The sequence below is a fragment of the Syngnathus floridae genome, chromosome 6 (genome assembly GCF_059516105.1).
Source record: "Syngnathus floridae isolate MCC-2025c chromosome 6, RoL_Sflo_1.0, whole genome shotgun sequence".
Lineage (NCBI taxonomy): Eukaryota > Metazoa > Chordata > Actinopteri > Syngnathiformes > Syngnathidae > Syngnathus > Syngnathus floridae.
Window position 1 is genome coordinate 10,237,870 of NC_142418.1, and position 16,790 is coordinate 10,254,659.

General features: G+C 40.7%; 4 protein-coding genes across 8 annotated transcripts; 1 reads left to right on the forward strand and 3 right to left on the reverse strand.

The window, feature by feature from the left end:
- Positions 1–389: 389 nt before the first annotated feature.
- slc15a5 (solute carrier family 15 member 5) lies at positions 390–7,767 on the reverse strand. 3 transcript variants are annotated; one of them, XM_088379025.1, is made up of 10 exons: positions 7,177–7,767; positions 4,047–4,518; positions 3,488–3,710; positions 3,001–3,170; positions 2,466–2,686; positions 2,037–2,223; positions 1,662–1,850; positions 1,458–1,589; positions 1,271–1,379; positions 390–889 (listed from the first exon to the last, which is right to left on the reverse strand). In XM_088379025.1, exons 2-10 carry the CDS (start codon positions 4,429–4,431, stop codon positions 748–750), a joined length of 1,758 nt encoding a protein of 585 aa, XP_088235151.1. In that variant the 5' UTR covers positions 4,432–4,518; positions 7,177–7,767; the 3' UTR covers positions 390–747. The 3 variants fall into 3 exon arrangements, with proteins under 3 accessions (XP_088235151.1, XP_088235153.1, XP_088235152.1); XM_088379027.1 differs by lacking the exon at positions 7,177–7,767 and having other exon boundaries at positions 4,047–4,145; positions 4,228–4,354; XM_088379026.1 differs by lacking the exons at positions 390–889; positions 1,271–1,379 and having other exon boundaries at positions 1,465–1,589; positions 1,662–1,894; positions 4,047–7,767.
- On the forward strand, positions 5,584–7,619 carry ccdc34 (coiled-coil domain containing 34). The gene is made up of 7 exons (XM_088379032.1): positions 5,584–5,706; positions 5,999–6,260; positions 6,347–6,467; positions 6,555–6,662; positions 6,735–6,890; positions 6,974–7,100; positions 7,236–7,619. The coding sequence occupies exons 2-7, from the start codon at positions 6,016–6,018 to the stop codon at positions 7,406–7,408; spliced, it is 930 nt and encodes a 309-aa protein (XP_088235158.1). The 5' UTR covers positions 5,584–5,706; positions 5,999–6,015; the 3' UTR covers positions 7,409–7,619.
- Positions 7,768–8,099: 332 nt separating the features above from the next.
- On the reverse strand, positions 8,100–12,335 carry hdhd5 (haloacid dehalogenase like hydrolase domain containing 5). Of its 3 annotated transcripts, none has more exons than XR_015859080.1 (9): positions 12,024–12,292; positions 10,697–10,906; positions 10,497–10,609; positions 10,195–10,288; positions 9,982–10,015; positions 9,610–9,784; positions 9,339–9,527; positions 8,209–9,261; positions 8,100–8,177 (listed from the first exon to the last, which is right to left on the reverse strand). XR_015859080.1 is itself a non-coding variant. In XM_088379031.1 (9 exons), exons 2-9 carry the CDS (start codon positions 12,105–12,107, stop codon positions 8,856–8,858), a joined length of 1,305 nt encoding a protein of 434 aa, XP_088235157.1. In that variant the 5' UTR covers positions 12,108–12,128; positions 12,228–12,335; the 3' UTR covers positions 8,100–8,855. The 3 variants fall into 3 exon arrangements, 2 of the variants coding, with proteins under 2 accessions (XP_088235157.1, XP_088235155.1); XM_088379031.1 differs by having other exon boundaries at positions 8,100–9,261; positions 12,024–12,128; positions 12,228–12,335; XM_088379029.1 differs by having other exon boundaries at positions 8,100–9,261.
- Positions 12,336–12,773: 438 nt separating this feature from the next.
- Positions 12,774–16,670, reverse strand: ccdc77 (coiled-coil domain containing 77). The gene is made up of 11 exons (XM_088379028.1): positions 16,561–16,670; positions 15,697–15,889; positions 15,472–15,614; positions 14,679–14,775; positions 14,444–14,528; positions 14,237–14,325; positions 14,007–14,155; positions 13,701–13,923; positions 13,501–13,626; positions 13,177–13,329; positions 12,774–13,045 (listed from the first exon to the last, which is right to left on the reverse strand). Exons 2-11 carry the CDS (start codon positions 15,859–15,861, stop codon positions 12,899–12,901), a joined length of 1,377 nt encoding a protein of 458 aa, XP_088235154.1. The 5' UTR covers positions 15,862–15,889; positions 16,561–16,670; the 3' UTR covers positions 12,774–12,898.
- Between the last annotated feature and the right edge of the window lie 120 nt (positions 16,671–16,790).

A 16,790-nucleotide genomic window follows, 5' to 3' on the forward strand; every position in this document is an offset into this window, starting at 1 on the left:
GGAAACTTCAGCTAAATTAATGACTTCCAATTTTTGAATTACACAAGATCCAGGTAATAAAGCCCGTTGCCAGCAGGTTAAGCGATGTTGAAAATAAATGGATAATATCTGTTTCACGAAATTATAAAAAAATACTATTTAATTTTGCTATGTTTCACTTTGCTGCAATGCACTTAATGTTAGTGTAATTTGTTTTGCATTGACAGACTCATACTGTAGCTGATTTCAAATTTCCTCACAAGGCCAGAGTGCTCGCCTTCAATGTTACCAGCATTTTTACGTTCTCAGAATGATTTATGAGAGTAAAACCTGATAGAGTAAGTTCAACTACCCAAACATATTTGTTGCGATCCGCGCACATTAATTCATTTAATAATCATCATCTCATGTGAGTATCATGAATTTTATTGTTGAACTGTTTTATGTCGCTTTCTTGTTAATATGCACAAATATTTCTACTTGTTGGGCTGGAGTTGCGAGTATAAAATCAGTTGTAGTCACACGAAAATAAGGACTAGTTCTTGAAAAGCTAAAAATTGTCAAAATAATGTTTTTGTTTTTTCTCAGCTTTTGTATATACAGGATAATATTTTAACATACAAACGTAGTCTCAAAATGCAATTTGCAGCCCAGGTGGCAAAACATTCACAGTTTATCACAAATCACAACAAAACAACAAATATTCAATTTAACACAGCAGTAAGCAGCGCCAGCGCCACAAAGTGTAGAGATGATTTTTAAACCCTTTCAGATGATAGATTCACAGGAGTTGTTTGTGTACGAGCGCTCCATAGTGTCATAGTATCGCAGGCAAGCTTTGTACTGAAGAAGCTTCTCTGTTAGTGGGCTGACTGTCAAAGCTTTACCCCGCACACTCAGATCCATGTACCTGAAGAAAGAATAAAAGTTGTAAAAGCAACTGGCAATATCTTACATGCAGATAATTATGACTGGCATAAGTTTGACTTCCCTACAACATGCCCATGTATCTCACAAAAACGAGAACTAGGAAGGGCTGAAAACATCCATCAACACATTTGCCTCTCATTCGGAATGCTGAGAGTAAAAATGGGACCTTTGGGCCTTTCCTCCTGGATCTTGAACAGCACGCTGGCCAGCAGGGGCAATAATATTTTTTCAGGGGGCCTTCATTTATTCATGCAGAATAAAGAATGCAACTAGCTGACCATTAGTCAGTGCATTAGTTTGCAATATGACTTATTGAAGGTCGAGCTGATTATATTAGTCATGATTCTGTAATTCTCAGTACCTGTTTGATATACTCCAATACACCAGAGTATTTATCATCATCAGTGTGGCCATGAAGAAAAAGAATCTCTCCAAATTCCCATCATGCAGGACGCTTGGATAAAAGGAACCTGCAGTCAAGCATCGCTATGTATTAAACAACATGTAGGATTTAAAGTAAGCACTGTCCTTTATCAGTGCTTGTTTACCTCCAGACATGAAGTAGACCAACTGAATGCAGATAGCTCCGAGGAAGCAGCCTCCCCCATAGGACAGTGTGAGAAAGTGCAGGGAGATTCCTCGAATGTGCCCTGGAGTCAACTGGAAAGAGATGAGAGAACCTGCCGTGGAAAGCAGAAACATTAATTGAATACATTACATTGTTGCTCAAGCAAGTCTGCCTTTTCACTCACATGCTGGAGTGACTAGAGCCTCAGCCAGTCCGAGTAGGATGTACTGCGGCGCCAGATGGAAACACGGCATAGAAGATACTTGTAGAACCTTCCCGGAGAGGGTTTGCTCCACCAGGGGGAAAGCCTTTCTGTGCAGCTCAGATAAACCTGCCACCAGGACGGACAGAGCTGCACATGCATGCCCCAGAACTGTAAGGGGAGGATTAGATAGGGTGGGGTGATGAGACAGGGGGCTGCAGAATGGGAGTTGCATGACAAGTCATTTCAAGAGAGAAGAGGGAGGACAACAGAGATAGAACAAAAAGAGGCATATTTAGATGAAGATGATAAAACACCGTGTTGTGTCACCAGTGGTGGGTAAAGGAGAATACTCACTAATTACTTTTGCCGGTGCCAGTGGAGTTTTGGCCATGGAGAGAGAGCAACTGTTCACACACTCGATAAGCGGAGCCAGCATGAGAAGAGGTAAAATGCTGATCACGTTCATGGTGCCGATGGGCAACAGGGCATCACTCAGGTGAAGGTTGGAGTTCATCGCTTGTAAGTAGTATCCAGAGGGAATCTGCATGGAACCACAGTGAACAACGAAATAATGCATTTTTGTACTTTGCGCTTGAGACATTTTACAGCAGGGGTCACCAACCTTTTTGTAATTGAGAGCTACTTCTTGGTGAGTGATTGATGCGAAGGGCCAGTTTCATACACACAAATTTGCTAAAATGCCCTGACTCATTGTTTCCTTGGGGGCTACCTAGTGCCCCCCGGGCACCATGTTGATGACCCCTGCTTTAATTTGCGACTTGCCTGAGTAATACAGGCTCTGTATATCAGTTGGAGACCATAAAGAGGGAAGAGCTTGGCCAAAACTTTGACGTTCTCTACGTGAGTCTCACTGTACCGGCCGCCGTTATTCTCCTTGGCCCGGTCCAACCAGGACGGCACATCTCCACTAAGGTGGCGATAGTGAAGGCAGCACATCTTGAGGGAGTTCAAGAAAACTCCAAACGTGGTCAGTAAGGATCCGCCTTTGACAGAAACAAGAAGACAATGGTTTAAGGTGCCAAAAACACAATTAAAAAATAAATGAACCTGTCTCACTTACCTAAAAAAAACAAACTCTTATACGGCTTCATTTTTTAATGCTTGTGAGAGTTTTATGGCTGTGTGTGAAAATGTTCTAATGTGTGTGTTTGGGTACCAAAGCATTGTAGCTATTATGTTTGGTACAATAAACATTTTGGGTTGAATTTTTAAGAATTAGATAAAAAGAGTTAAAAACGAAATCCTACATGACCAGAAATATTCTAATGACATAATATTGATGGTCCATGCGTCTTACCTTTCTTGGGTTTGTAGATGAGTTTGTTGCGCATCATGTGTATGGCAATAAGTGCCAGCAATGCAGATGTGAAGGGGATTAAAAAAGCCAGGTTTTTGGCCACAGATTGCTGGATGTAAGCAATACCCAGAAAAACAACAGTGGCATTTAGGTTAACCAACCAGTAGAACCTAAGAGAAAAAATGACACAAGTCTTATTGAATTGTTATGTTTTGCAGCATCCAGATAAAATTCCTTGCTCTTTGATAACATGGACAAATCGCTCGCTTCAATTTGAGATACGTTGTGCACCTATTTATGCTGTATCTTCATCATATGTCTTCCCCCAGGTTAGTCAGAATACAATAGGTTAGCTGAAGAACAAGCTAAATGTCATCTTTGCACAACAATTACCCAATATCAAAAGTAGAGCGTCCCAGTTACTGTAAATATTTATTCCAATATGTACTTGCCACCTAAACGGACATTCTGTAGATGCATCACATACCAGTTGAAGAAGCCCAGAAGCTGGTACTGATTGTAGCTCTGCAGGCTGTATGCACCCAAGGGACAGAGAATGGCCCGGATACCGCCAATGCCCAGGGCAGCAGCCAGTAGGCCAGTGTAGAACAGTGCCTGCTGCTCTTGAGCTTCCAACTTATGACTCATATGATGAATGTCAATGTAGAAATCTTCAAAAGGAAATGCTACTACGGGTAACATGGCCGTGCCTATGGAAATTACAATTGAGGAGTCACTGCGATTGCGGGTCAGAAGCTGAAGATATTACTGAACATATTAGCTCACACTGGACTGAAATATTGAATTGAACATGGGGTCAAAAGGTATATAAAGGGATCCACTCTATGTACTACAGTGAAACCTCTCGTGATTTCAGCTTTTTTTTTGTCAGAATTTTTTTGTGTGTAAGTTCTTTTTCGTGATCTGAGTTTCCACGGTACATAACTGTAGAAAACTAAAAACTGCTCAAAAATTCAGGTGCTTTGCCAAAATCAAAATGTGAACCATGTCGTAGAAAAATAAGAAAAATAAACATTGTGTCTTACCAAAGAAATGGAGAAACGCGCACAAGTAGAGCACCTTGGTTCTTCCTAGGCAGGTGTCGGCGAACCAGCCGACTAGCACAGGGGTGAGTGTGCTGGCTCCTATGAAGCACAAGTTCACTGTTCCGGCCAGGTAGTTGTCGTAGCCGAGCTTTACAGTGCAAAAGAGAATCATGTTGCATACAATGCCGAAGAATGTGAATCTTTCACACAGCTCCACCAGCAGAACACATATGATGACTTGGAGCTTTTTGCGGCGTCCAGGCGATGCCCTCCGGTCTGGACGAGTTGTCTTGGAGAGATGCCGTAGATGGCATTCTCCCTCAGGCAGTCTCTGAACGTCCCCTGCCACCATCCCGCTGGCTAACTGGTGACCAGACTCCCTCATGGAATGGATGTTGTCTGTGAAATTGCCGAGCTCTGAATGTGAAGTCTCTGCCTTCTAGGAGACGAGCAGCCGAGGCCAGGGGCTGGCCTGAGCGGACGTACAAAACATCAGACACAACTGTGTTCGACACGTGCTTCTAGCTCACCATCATTCTCTATTATTACTTTACTGATTAAATGCGTCACACGTTTTCCTCGCAGTCAATTGACACATCATTAAAACACGGTATCCGTAGAAGTGATCGATGGAAACAATTTAGAGAGCAGCCCAGAAATAGTTCTGTGATGACCAACAAGATGCATTTGGTTGTTTTGTCCTTCCGGACAAACAGCTTTCCTACAGTCTTAATACTTAATTTTAATTTACCTAACTACAACTGAAAGATTCCATCAAACATTTAGAATTAGTATGCTCTTGAGAACTTACACAGATCAGCTCAACCCAACAAAAAATGACAATTTCTTTTCACACATAAGAAGCACTCACTAAATACCACAACTCTTTGTGAAAACTGTCCAAACTCATTTTGGAACGCATGCTGTATTTAGGCTGATGATGTTAAGAGCGAGTGAGACAGAAGGCACACACGTAAACACCAAGCAGGGCTGAACTCCAGTGAAACAACAACACCCTGCTGCCTGAATCAGTACATTGTACCTGGGGTCACGGTAAAGGTTAAACCAGGGAGCAGGTCGAAGTGACAGGTGTGAAATACAGCTTCCTCGCTGCCTCATTGCAAATATTCTGTCTCTTTTAGCTTTATATAAAATAACACTGGAGCTGGAGTGTGCAGTGCTGAAAACCTGCCAGTTGATACAAGTCTAAAGAATTAAAAAAAAAAAAAAAAACATTCTTGTGGCCTGTATAAAAACAACAACAACTCAATGACACTTTTAGTCAGGAAGTAAAACTATAAAATTCACGGTATAATCAAGTTTTATTGTTTGATATTTCTGACATTCCAAATTCAAATAGTTTTAATATTCAATATGTGATCTTGTGTTTCCGGTAACAAAATAATTAGTGAAAGGTGTTTTGTAATTATATGTAAAATAGTTTTATCACTTGCATGGTTTTCTTTTGGTTCACTATATAACGCAGTAATATCCAAATTCCTATTTTAAATGCAAAGTAAAATTGAAAAAGTACAGATCCGGAATGACGTCAGTCGTCGTCATGCCTTAGCCGTGGTGCATCATGGGAAGACGATTGTTCGTGAAGTTTATGAACATGAAAGGGAGGAAGTAAATGCCGGATGGCACCGCTACATTAAAAGTAAGAAATTATTTGGGCAAACATTATTGTAAATTCCCCAATGACTAGCATAATGAGATGAAGTATCGTTAAACCGTAGTGCTAGTAGTCTATGCGACAGTACTTACATCTAGCCGAACTTAGCTTACTCTAATTTCGTATGTGTATGTGCATTTGCATTAGCTTATGGGTTCTACGATGAACGTGGATCCGTTGCAGTACAAATCATGCGATGTAATTACTTTACAGAAAAACAACAACAAATGTTAGTCCTAAAGTTGCTGTGATGCAAAGTAACTGTATTCCGCTGCAGGTGTCGATCTACTAGTCATGTCTGGTTGGTGCCTGCCGAGCTCCCCAGCGCTTGCGTCTGAGGACTTCAGCTCGACCCCGCTTAAGTCAGATGAGCGAAAACACGTCTGCGCACCGGAAAGCCTGCTGGGCGACGACATCCTACCTGAGGACGACGACACTTACTCCTTGTTATCCCCAATCTATCATGATAGTTATGAGAGCGATGAAGATGCGCTCAGTACTACTGAGCAACCGCCCAGTGCTACTGAGCAGCCGCCCAGGTATGACCTGCCTCTATAAGGTGAACAGAAATCATTTTAAATGTACACAGTCCTTTCATCTCCGCTTACGTATTCTTATTTTTAAGATGCGAGCAACAGAAACCCACCTCAAGTCAGACAGAACCTGAAGCCCTCAGTGCCTGGGAAATGTGGCTGGTAAACAAAGCAAAAGAAGACCAGCTTAAAATGAAAATGAAAACCGAGAAGGCAAGTTGACAAGTTGTTTTATCGGCGTATATTCTCCCACTATTTTGGCGTGGCTACAAGTTCTGATTCAAACACGTCTTTAATCAGGCGCGCTTACTCAAGGAACAAAAAGAACACGAAGAAATGGAACTGAAACAGAAAAAGATCATGGAGGAAAAAAAGATCAGAGACTGGCAACAGCTGAAAAGAGAGCAGGTTGAAATATTCCCCATAAAGATAGCCATTACAGCAAAAAACTGGTCTGATATTTTATTATTGTAATCCAAGGAAAGACATAATCACCTTCTGAAAATCAGCAAAGAAGAGGAGCTACGGCATCAACAGGAAAAACAAAGAGAGTTTCAACAGAAGGCTGAACAGAAGTACAAAGACTGGCTTCAGAAGAAGAAACAAGAGAGATTAGAAAAGGAAAAGAAGCAAAAAGTAAGACCCTTTTCAAAGTGTCTGCGATTTAGCTGCTGCTTGGCCTTATGTTTTGATCATTGGGGTCTGTCCCATTTCAACAGGAGGAAGCAAGTCTGAGAGAGGAGCAGGAGAAAGAGCGGCGAAGGAAAGCAGAGGAGAACTTTAAGGAATGGCTGACAAAATCCAACGAGAAATGCAAACAAAGTCCAAGACCACCTCATTATTCAAGTGAGTGTGAACTGGCAATTATTAGCTTCATGGCAACTTTCTGGATAATACATTCATGTAGATATGTTATACTAACAGTGAGTCGTGGTCCATTAATTTCATGTGTGTAACCTGCAAGTTCTATCTTGCCTTCAGATCCCTGCAGCTTCCACCCAGCACCCGGCTTTTACAACCCAATCCCATGGAAGCCCATCCATACGCCCCCTCCTGAAACATCCCCCGAAAACACACCAAGCAAACAGAATCAAAAACAAAGAAGAGGACATCAAAGCTCAGCATTTAGATTCACAAACAGGACGTATAGATGACAAAGCTTTGACCAACTCAAGTGAGAATCACATTGTGACAAGGGGAACACTGACATTTCCTTCTTGAGCTTGTTGTAAAGGAAGGGTAAACCACCTTTTTCACCAACTAGCCCAGTTTATGTATTTTTTTTAATTAGAAAATAAAGGTTAGCATTTTCTATTTTAACAATTCATTTTTAAGAAATAATAAAACAACGAATGCCTCTAAAAACACCCTCTTTTAATGATGAAAACGACCACACACCCCTCCCCTCCATGTCTTGGTTGATGTCACAGAAGGAAGAGGTCACCATTTCCCCATTAGAAATTGTGCTGACAATCTTTGCAACAAGCTGACCTCCGGGTGTCGAGACACGGTCTGGGTCGGGGCCCCCTGTTTGAGTCAGGACCCGGTTGTGCTTGTAAATTTTCATTTTTAGGAACGAGATTTCTTCCCTTCTCTCGTTTGGGTTCGCGTTCTGCAGTAGACCCGAGGTGCGTTCAAAGACCACGCACCGTCGGAAAACTCAGGAACCGCACCAAAAAGCAATGACGAGTATTTAAGCACATTAGGGGAGTACATGGAAGCAAAAATAGACAATGCCTAATAATTAATTGCCGAAATTAAGGCAATGTTAAAAGTGGTCACACTTTTGCATTCGTTACGTCAGCAAAGTTTTGTGATGAAATCATTAATAATGACTCAACGTGCTCACCGTCAGTACAAAAGCTTTTATTTCCGCACGTTTCAGGGCCTCTACTGATCCCACCTGATCTCTAATTTTGTGGTCTCACTTGGAGGAAAAATACAAACCCACAACAAGCTGCTGCATGATTTGCCTGGCAAGCAACACACAAATAATGGTACAGCACTGAGTCAGGATATCTAGGCTAGACATTTGTAACAGCCTGGCAGTGTTCTCATGTATTATTTCACCTCAGTCATGCATGTGACAAAATCTTTAGACATGCGTTATCAGAGAAGATGAGAAGGTGGCTTGATGTTCATTTAAGAGTTTCATGGTCTTTTGACTCCTTTTGCCTACCTCCATCACCTAACTATAGTCATGTCTGTACTCAAAATATCCAACTGATTTCAGAAATTGATTCACAGAGCAGTTTGTGTGTGTGTTGTTTTAGTCTGAGTTGATATTGGGGCTGCAATTTGGAGACATGGATAGAACACAAAAATATAGAAAATGGATGAATGAACATGCACGAGGAGCAGGACCTATTTTATAGCCAACTTTGCATAATTACAGTGTGAAAACAACATTTTGTTGTTCTGATATAAAAACGTGTTTTGTGGTAAAAATATATTAGAGGTGTCAGAGCCAGAAAGTAAAAACACAGCCACAGGTGCATCAATTCAACTGACAGGTAAACAATCTCATTTATGTGCCAGGGTTTTACTATCTGGACTGGGATTCTCCAAAATACACAATGTTTCACCCCTTTAATGGGCCACTTAATCCAGGCGCCATCCCTCCTGCTGGAACACTAACTCCACGGCATCATTGACATCCTGCACCACATAGGACGGCTGCATGAGGCTCGGGTCGAAGCCAAAGTCCCTGTGGCCGTGAAAGGTGCGCTGCTCGGTCACCGTGTGCCCCGTGTCCGACGGCAGCTCCTCTTTGCTGTACACTCCTGTACACACCAGAATGGAGCGACATTCCTCGGGGAGATCCGAGCCTGGCCCGAACACATCGGGTGTGCCGCCTAGCTCAGTTGATGCCGTGTTAGGGGTCTGGTAACCGGCTTGAGCATGTGCCCCACTTTGTTTAGCTCGCGTCTGGGCCTGAGGATACTGAGCAGCCTGGAGGTAGCGGTTGTAGAGATTGGCACCATATATATCAGCCATAGGGTTATCGCTATCAAAGAGAGGATAAAGATGTCAATGAGTTTGGATGAACTAAAACTGTGTGCCAAAATGGAGGAATGGTCTCACCCTATCGCATACAGCCTCTTTACGGGTGTGGCCCATCCAAGTCTCTCGGCCTGCTTTCTGACCAACAGCTCTGCATAATTATAAGTCACTCTGCTGGGTTTACCAATCAGAGCTTCATACTTCAGGTCATGACCTGTCACCTTCTTGTAAAGGCTCTCCAAGCACACCAGGAACATGCCATGACCAAACCTGTTAAGGAACCACAACATGAATGAAAATTCATGAGGAAAAAAAAAATGCAGCTTTCTTCCTCCCCCCCCAAACAACCGACCTGGGATTCTTGGCTTCAGTCATCCACATCAGATCCATGTTGCAGGCCAGTACAGGAATGTGAGGATATTGCAAATTATTCCAATTCCTGTCCGGATTTCCGTTGGTTAGAAGGACGTCAAGAATAAGCTGGAGATTGGTCTCCCATCTAATTGGCTCACCAAATAAGATGACCGCTACAAGGATATAAGAGGAAAGAAAACATGTACAGGTGCATCTCAATCAATTAGAATATCATATAAGGTGAAAAGTATTTAAGTATATCTTTAAATTTGACTTTTTAAAGTAAACTACTAGAATATTTTTTTCTATGATACTTGCTGAGATGCACTTGTATATACAGTACCAAATATATGCATGTCTAGAAACATACCATCTATTTGCTGTAAACCTTTAGTGGGAGGAATCTGTGAGACAGGATAGAAGAATGAAAAAAAAATACTCTGTATTCCATACATTGCACTCATTTAACCCAAAATTAGGTTCAATACATCCAGTAAAGAAGAGCTGTTCTCAGATTAGCTCATACTAGATTGTGATGGTGTTGTCAAGATGTTTGTGGTTAGTGTGGAGCTAAATAACTCACACTGCCTTTGGGTCTTCTGTTGTGATCCACTATATCGAGAAGTGGGTAACTCTCTCTGAGCTTATCGATGGTGACAGTATTCTGGAAGCCCAACCTGAAATTTAGTGGGTCAAGGTAATCCCACGTGACCTTTAGTCTTTGTTACAATGACATGGTAAATCTACAGACAAACAGGCAGTATAGGGTCCAAAGTTTTTTTTGAAACTTTGAAGAGCAAAGTGGAAACACGCTAAATAAACAGAACATGCACACAGTGAGTTTAATCAATTGAGAGCATGAGTTGCAGATTTGAAACAGGATACATGTGAGCCACTTCTTCAACGGGACCCTGTCCTGACACCAGCACACACATTTGGTGAAATTGTGTGAACATTCGCAAAGGACTGTGTGACAGCATCACCTGCTCGGGCGACACCTGAGTGCAACGTGCACAGAGAAACAGATACAAATAAGACAAAGCAAGTTGGGACTACATTCAATAATAAAAGAAGGTTGCCTTCACCTCCACATCAAGCGCATGTGAAAGATGCTCTGCTTTAGTCTTCCGTATGGAGTTTCCAGCATTGGTGACAAACACCACAGGAACTTTGTATTTGCCCTGGTGGTCCACAAGTTTCTTGAAACACTGCTTAGCCGCAGGGATGGGTGTTTGACCGCGCACCAGCACGCCATCGATGTCAAAGAGGAGACCGAATGAGCCCTGAGAACATGGCTAGAGAAAAGATGGGTGAATTAATCGTCTATTGTGCTGCATTATTTCTCCAATTCTCCGTAAAGATCAAAGAGGGCATGTGGAAAATGTACTTTGAATTGTTTCTATCCAATTTAAGGCTGAACATTTAATGGAAAACTAATCGTGATTTAGATTTTGGCTTCTCTCAAGCTTTAAAATTTTATAATAGTATATACAGTATTAATAATAGTATTTATTAAACGATTAAAAATTTAAAAACTCCAAACTATCATTATATCTTAATACCGATTCATCCCTGCATGTTGAACACTTTATTCTTGAAACCTTTTTCTTTTTGCTACATCTAAACCTTTGATGCCTTGCATCTTTGCACTCTTTGAAGCTTTGCTTAACCATTACCCTTATCAATTTACCATTTTCATTTTATCATGCTCTTTTCACAAATTTTGGAATTTACTGGCCAATCAAAACGGGATAATCTGGGATTACATTTCCAGCCATGTCATGTGGAAAACTGTAAATGTGTATGACAAAAAAACAAAAACAAAGAACAAAACAAGTTCTTGCATGTTTGGTATCTTTGAATTTTGAGGGAAGGAAAATTCCTTGAAAACTCAACTTTAAATGTAAATTAGTAAGGTCGGAAAATACGGATATACTAAAATATTACTTTAAAAAACAATAAAAACAATTATCTGCTGGTGCCGTGCGTGAGTGGGGTGCACAGGGCAGAAGAAAGTTGCAACTTAACTTTATTAATGTTACCTCTAAATTTTAAAGCTTTAACAGGCAAAAAACATGAGAAATGGTCTATTCAGTGCTAATACATAATTAAATTAATCTCTTTGGTGTAAACAGTGTGCACAAGCATGTTCAATTCATAATACAGCTCTTGCAATGGATCTTTTATTTATAACGTACATGCAATGAGAGTATCAGAGTGTGCATTTCTAGATCAATATTTTGCAAAACAAAAGGTTGTCAATACTTTGCTCCTAAAGGATTGTGACACAGTGATCCTGATAATATGACCGTAATACTATACGTTTTGAAAAGTTGCTAGCAGGAGGATCTTTCGATTTCCTCACTTTTATCCACTGACCTTCAGAAAAAGAAAAAAAAAGCAATCACTTACATGGCTGTAATGTCTTCTGGCTGCACCTTCACTGCCTGGTTGAAACAGTTTCCATGCACTCCTCAAACACCTTAATGTCTGCATGATTAGTCTGCTGGGGAAATGCTGCGTGAACAAAGACAAACGTATAGTCAAACGGGCCCAGTGCTTACGACACTGATTTTTTTTTTTTTTTTTTTAAATTAAGGTCGCAAAAAGTTAAACCTTGAATCAATACCCCGCTGACTCAATAGCGTTTCTGGTGGTCTTTGACTTATTCCGGGCCACGGAAAGCGCATGCGTAAAACTGCGTCACGCTTCCAGGAAACGCCCTTGAATTAAATTCAGAAGTGCGGTTCATTTTAGGGAAAACGAAACTATATGGTTCGTCTGGTGTGCTTATTAAATTGCGCTTTATTTCCAAATACTAATGTTGTGTTTAAAAGTTACATTACCGATACATTGTTTTTTATTTTTACTTATGATACACAATTAATAATTTGAACTACGTCTAACACGTCACAAACTTGCGCAACCACCCGGTGGTAGGTAGTTCTTAGAGTCTGATTAAAAATTGGAAGACAACAAAAATATTCATTCATATTCGGAGTCAAATTCCTTGTTTGGCATGCACAAATTTGGCCAGTAAAGCTGATTCTGAAAAGTGGAACAGAAAATATACTGGATGGATGATTTTCATAAAATGGCAAATGAATAGATGTGAGGCAACATGTACTGTGTTTTGTCTAGAATTAAAAAGGGAATAAAATGTTATGAATTAAAAAACATTTATTGGCATTGAATAAGGTACTAATAAACAGTACAAAGCACATCACTTGCGTAAAGCTCATAAAGTTGTTTAAAATATCAATAAAAAAAACAATGTCAGCCACTCCTCAGCAAAATCTTAGCTCATTTTCTAGTCCATAAATCTTGGCCTTTAATTTCATCAGATCACTCTGAACCTTCTTGGTCCGCGTATTGCTCTCTCGGACCACTTGCAGCATAGCTAAATCCTGGTTGGGCCCAGGATTAGACAATACCTGGAGAATACATACAGATGTCAGAGCTCAAGTCAAACATACAATAAATTGACATAACAACACAAACTACTTCCCTATGTAGAACAAAGGACAATCCTTTTCTCATGTTTCCATTTCATACGTCTTTTTACCTGAACAAGCTGTTTTTCGACCTCTTTGAGTTTTTGTCTAAGTTGTCTGAGGTCTGTCTTGAAGCCCTCTACCTCCAAGGTCCTCCTCTTCGCCAGTGCTTCATGACGCTGAGTCGTCAGTTTAAGACGTTCGGACAATTTTTCCGCACGATCCTGTGCAAATCAAACATTGCCCAAGTTAGATGGAGGTTGTCTGTAATATAAAGGAACCTTCCAAGTCAAATGCTAATATTATAATAATATTCTTTTTTTTCCTCTGCGTTTCATTTATTTATTTTTTAAATCTACCAAACGACAAACTTGGAGACCATTCAACATTTGTACCTTAAAAATTTGTTGTCCAGCCTCGGTCTCCTCTCTGGCTTGGGCCAGTTCTGATTCCAGTTTGACACACTGTTCCCTGTACATCTCTGCCAAACGGTTGGCTTGCTTTACCTCCTCCTGCATTGCCTAAAAAGATTAAAAGCTAAAGACGGGTTTGTAGGGAGGCTCTTTAAACATTATAAAACACCCACAAGACGTACCTTCATGTCCTCCTTATATTTCTGCCTGAAGTCAGTTTGAGTATTGTCGCCGCTCGCGGCTTGCCGTGACATACTAGTAGACATAGATTTTTTTGGACCGTTCAAATCCCAGAGGAGGCGGTCCCTCTCCATCATCCATTTCTTCTCTTGAGTTTTTGTTTCATATTTGAGTTTTAAATAATCTTTGGTGCTCTCGTAGAGCAGGTTCTGGGCTCGCTGTAGCCTGCAAAATTACGCAAAAGAACACACTCACGGTGGGTCAAACATAAACGTATTTAAATGTCTAGAGAATTCTAAAAGTCTCACTTTTCTGTCAAACTTTTGATGTGGGACTCAAATCTCTGCCTTTCGGCCAGTGCCTCCTGTATTTTCATCTTTCGGTCCTCCTGGAGTGAATCAACCTGTTCTCTGGCGAGTCGGGTTTGTTCCTCCATCTGGGCATGCAGCGCTTCCACCTGGGTCACATGATACAAACGCCGCATGAATACAACTATGACAATATTTGAACGAGTACAAGCAGAAACCGTGGTGCTTACCTGTAGTATTAAAGTATGGTTGTGCGTCTTATATTTTTCTAAAATATGGCTAGTTTCCGAATCTGCGAGGTTTCCTTTCTTGAAGTCCCCTGCACAGGAAAAACGAGTAGTATAAAAAAATTACAAGAACAAGAAATAACTGGAATATAACATTAATCTGTTAGTATGACACGAGAAATAAACATTTTTACAAAAATGTTTTCAGACCTTTTCTGGTTACGTTGGGCTTTAACTTTGTTGGCCTGAGATTTAAATTTTCCCCCGACTGCTGCATCTTCTGTTTGATCACCACCTAGATAACATTTTACACAATTAGTATTTGTAAGTGGCATATCCTGTCACAATGCCATGCCAACTACTACCTAATAAAGTGAACACCTACTCCAGTAAAATAATAGAGAAGCCATCACCAGCCATTAATGTCATAAGAGAGGAAGAGTACCTTGTGAGGAGGCTCCCGCAGAAAATATGTTGTCTCTCCATCATCAGCACCCACCAGCGAAAGAAGGTGCTGGATTTTTTTTCTGTCTTCCAGCTCTCTGTGCAACACGAAACAAGTCGGCTTTGAAAATTTGCAAAGCTGACACAAAATGATTTTACCCGGATAGTCATGTTCTTAGCATTTTGAATCGTATTGGTAATTATTATCTGCAAAAACATGATCAAGCTATGACCACGCTCTGCTCGTACTATATGGCACAGACAAAAAAGTGAAGCAGTCTAGCCTGGCCTATGTGTCTTGGATGCCTGCTTCTTTGGGGCTCATTTGCGCTATTTTCCCACGAGTTATTTACATTTCAACAATCAATTATAGTTCATTCCATCCCTTTTGCGAGTGATCTGGACAAGGGTAGATTAATATTATTACAATGTGATACCATTGGAACTACGAGACCCTCAGATTCATACGGCAGCTTCAGTCTGTCTCCCATTATCTATGAGTTGCCTCAAAAATAGCATGCTAACTAAAAAAACGGAAGGCCAAACAAACCCAAATGTCAAGTTCTCTGAACTGTGAGCACGTGTATCAATAAATCAGGCATGATGAAGGATGGCCTATGCTCTAGTTGGACTGTAAATTTCACGTTAGGCCTATGAAGTTGCTAAAACAACAAAAGTAATGGTATCGATGGAAGTGTCCTAAAGGCCAACATAACTTTGATTTGTAGAGTTGCTGTCAAGGAACCCAAGGTGGTTTTTTTTTTGAAGAATGTTTGGTGTGCTTTTGCTCCCACCTGATTTTTAGTCTGTCATTTTCCGCATGAAGCCGCAGTGACTGTTCTTTTTCTTGGAAGAGGTACACCTCCATGTCACTCAATGCATTCTTAAGTTCTGTAATCTCTCCTTCACGCTGCCGCAAGTCACTCTGTAGCTTATGCTGTTAGACGGTATTAAAAACAGAAATCTTAAGAGATATAGGAACTTATCATGTGTAACATCAAAATCAAACCCTAGCTCACCTGGTCCTCTATGATGCTCTTGTACTTCTCCAGTATCTTCAGCAGCTGCCCATGCTCTCCATCAAAATGGGCAATCTTCTTCTTGTAGCCCTCAAAATGTTCCTTGGAGGGACGGAGGTGCCCCACCCGCTCATTGATGGGGGGAATTGGGGAGTTTGAGTCCATACTAAAAGTTTGCCTACAGTAAAAGGATCTGCAAAAAGAAAGATGTGTCAGTCTTCAGTCTGGCGTGGAATATGGCTTGGTGCATTTGACTATGGCGTGTTAATGGTTGAACAAACGTACTGTTTTGGGGGATTTTACCCGTACGAGGAGCAACTTTCACTCAGCCCCAGCTGACTTGGACCAAGAGGCGAGGACACTTTGGGCTGGTCGCCAGCCAATGGCAGGGCAGCAATCTTATATTTATACAGTACTATATCGTTTTTCATATTATATACTAACCATAACATTATATATTATGATATTCGAATTAATAAGCACAAATTAAAATGATTCCGGACACATAAAATGAAACGTTTAATTGTATGAACAAAGAGGCGTTCATCGTTCAACGTTCACTGAGGAGGGCGGAGAAGAGTTACTTCTATGACCGGGGAGAGCGGGACTTTTGAAATGCTCCACTTTGATACAATATTATAGATACCATTTAGATGAAGAACACTACGCGTAATCATCTCACAGACATACTGATTTAGCAGAGTTGTTTTGACTTTAACGGTATGAATGTAAATAAGGAGTATGTCACTGTTTGCAGAGAGTGATCGTCTACACTGAGTACGTGTTCAACATAATAATTCTGTACTAAAAAGGCATCTTGATTATTAGGAGTCATAATAACACATTACTCAATATTACACGTACCACGCAGTTGTTTGTTGTGATCGTTGCGATTGTAACTGTTTGAAACCCGGAACTTTACGCCTCTTCGTCTTCTTTCGGTTGAAAGGGGAAAGATGGAAACTACTTTGCCATCTAGTGGTAGATAAAAGAAATACTAACCCACAACAATGTAAACAAATGGAGTTATCGGACTAAATGGATGTTACAAAATAAAAAAAAAGAACTAATAATAATAAAATTGTTTTTCACGG

What these genes read in the sequence shown, in the direction of transcription:
- ccdc34 (XM_088379032.1), top strand. Translation starts at nt 6,016, where the DNA reads ATGTCTGGTTGGTGCCTGCCGAGCTCCCCAGCGCTTGCGTCTGAGGAC. An exon ending in AACAGCTGAAAAGAGAGCAG is followed by an intron (nt 6,663 to 6,734) that starts GTTGAAATATTC and finishes TTGTAATCCAAG; the next exon opens with GAAAGACATAATCACCTTCT. An exon ending in AAAAGGAAAAGAAGCAAAAA is followed by an intron (nt 6,891 to 6,973) that starts GTAAGACCCTTT and finishes CCATTTCAACAG; the next exon opens with GAGGAAGCAAGTCTGAGAGA.
- hdhd5 (XM_088379031.1), bottom strand. Translation starts at nt 12,107, where the DNA reads ATGCAGACATTAAGGTGTTTGAGGAGTGCATGGAAACTGTTTCAACCA. An exon ending in GTTGAAGAAGTGGCTCACAT is followed by an intron (nt 10,289 to 10,496) that starts GTATCCTGTTTC and finishes ACTAAATTTCAG; the next exon opens with GTTGGGCTTCCAGAATACTG. An exon ending in AGGTTTACAGCAAATAGATG is followed by an intron (nt 9,785 to 9,981) that starts GTATGTTTCTAG and finishes ATATCCTTGTAG; the next exon opens with CGGTCATCTTATTTGGTGAG.
- slc15a5 (XM_088379025.1), bottom strand. Translation starts at nt 4,431, where the DNA reads ATGAGGGAGTCTGGTCACCAGTTAGCCAGCGGGATGGTGGCAGGGGAC. An exon ending in GGCTCTAGTCACTCCAGCAT is followed by an intron (nt 1,590 to 1,661) that starts GTGAGTGAAAAG and finishes TTTCCACGGCAG; the next exon opens with GTTCTCTCATCTCTTTCCAG. An exon ending in GGTCTACTTCATGTCTGGAG is followed by an intron (nt 1,380 to 1,457) that starts GTAAACAAGCAC and finishes GCTTGACTGCAG; the next exon opens with GTTCCTTTTATCCAAGCGTC.
- ccdc77 (XM_088379028.1), bottom strand. Translation starts at nt 15,861, where the DNA reads ATGGACTCAAACTCCCCAATTCCCCCCATCAATGAGCGGGTGGGGCAC. An exon ending in AATGACAGACTAAAAATCAG is followed by an intron (nt 14,776 to 15,471) that starts GTGGGAGCAAAA and finishes CGTGTTGCACAG; the next exon opens with AGAGCTGGAAGACAGAAAAA. An exon ending in ATCAAAAGTTTGACAGAAAA is followed by an intron (nt 13,924 to 14,006) that starts GTGAGACTTTTA and finishes GTAATTTTGCAG; the next exon opens with GCTACAGCGAGCCCAGAACC.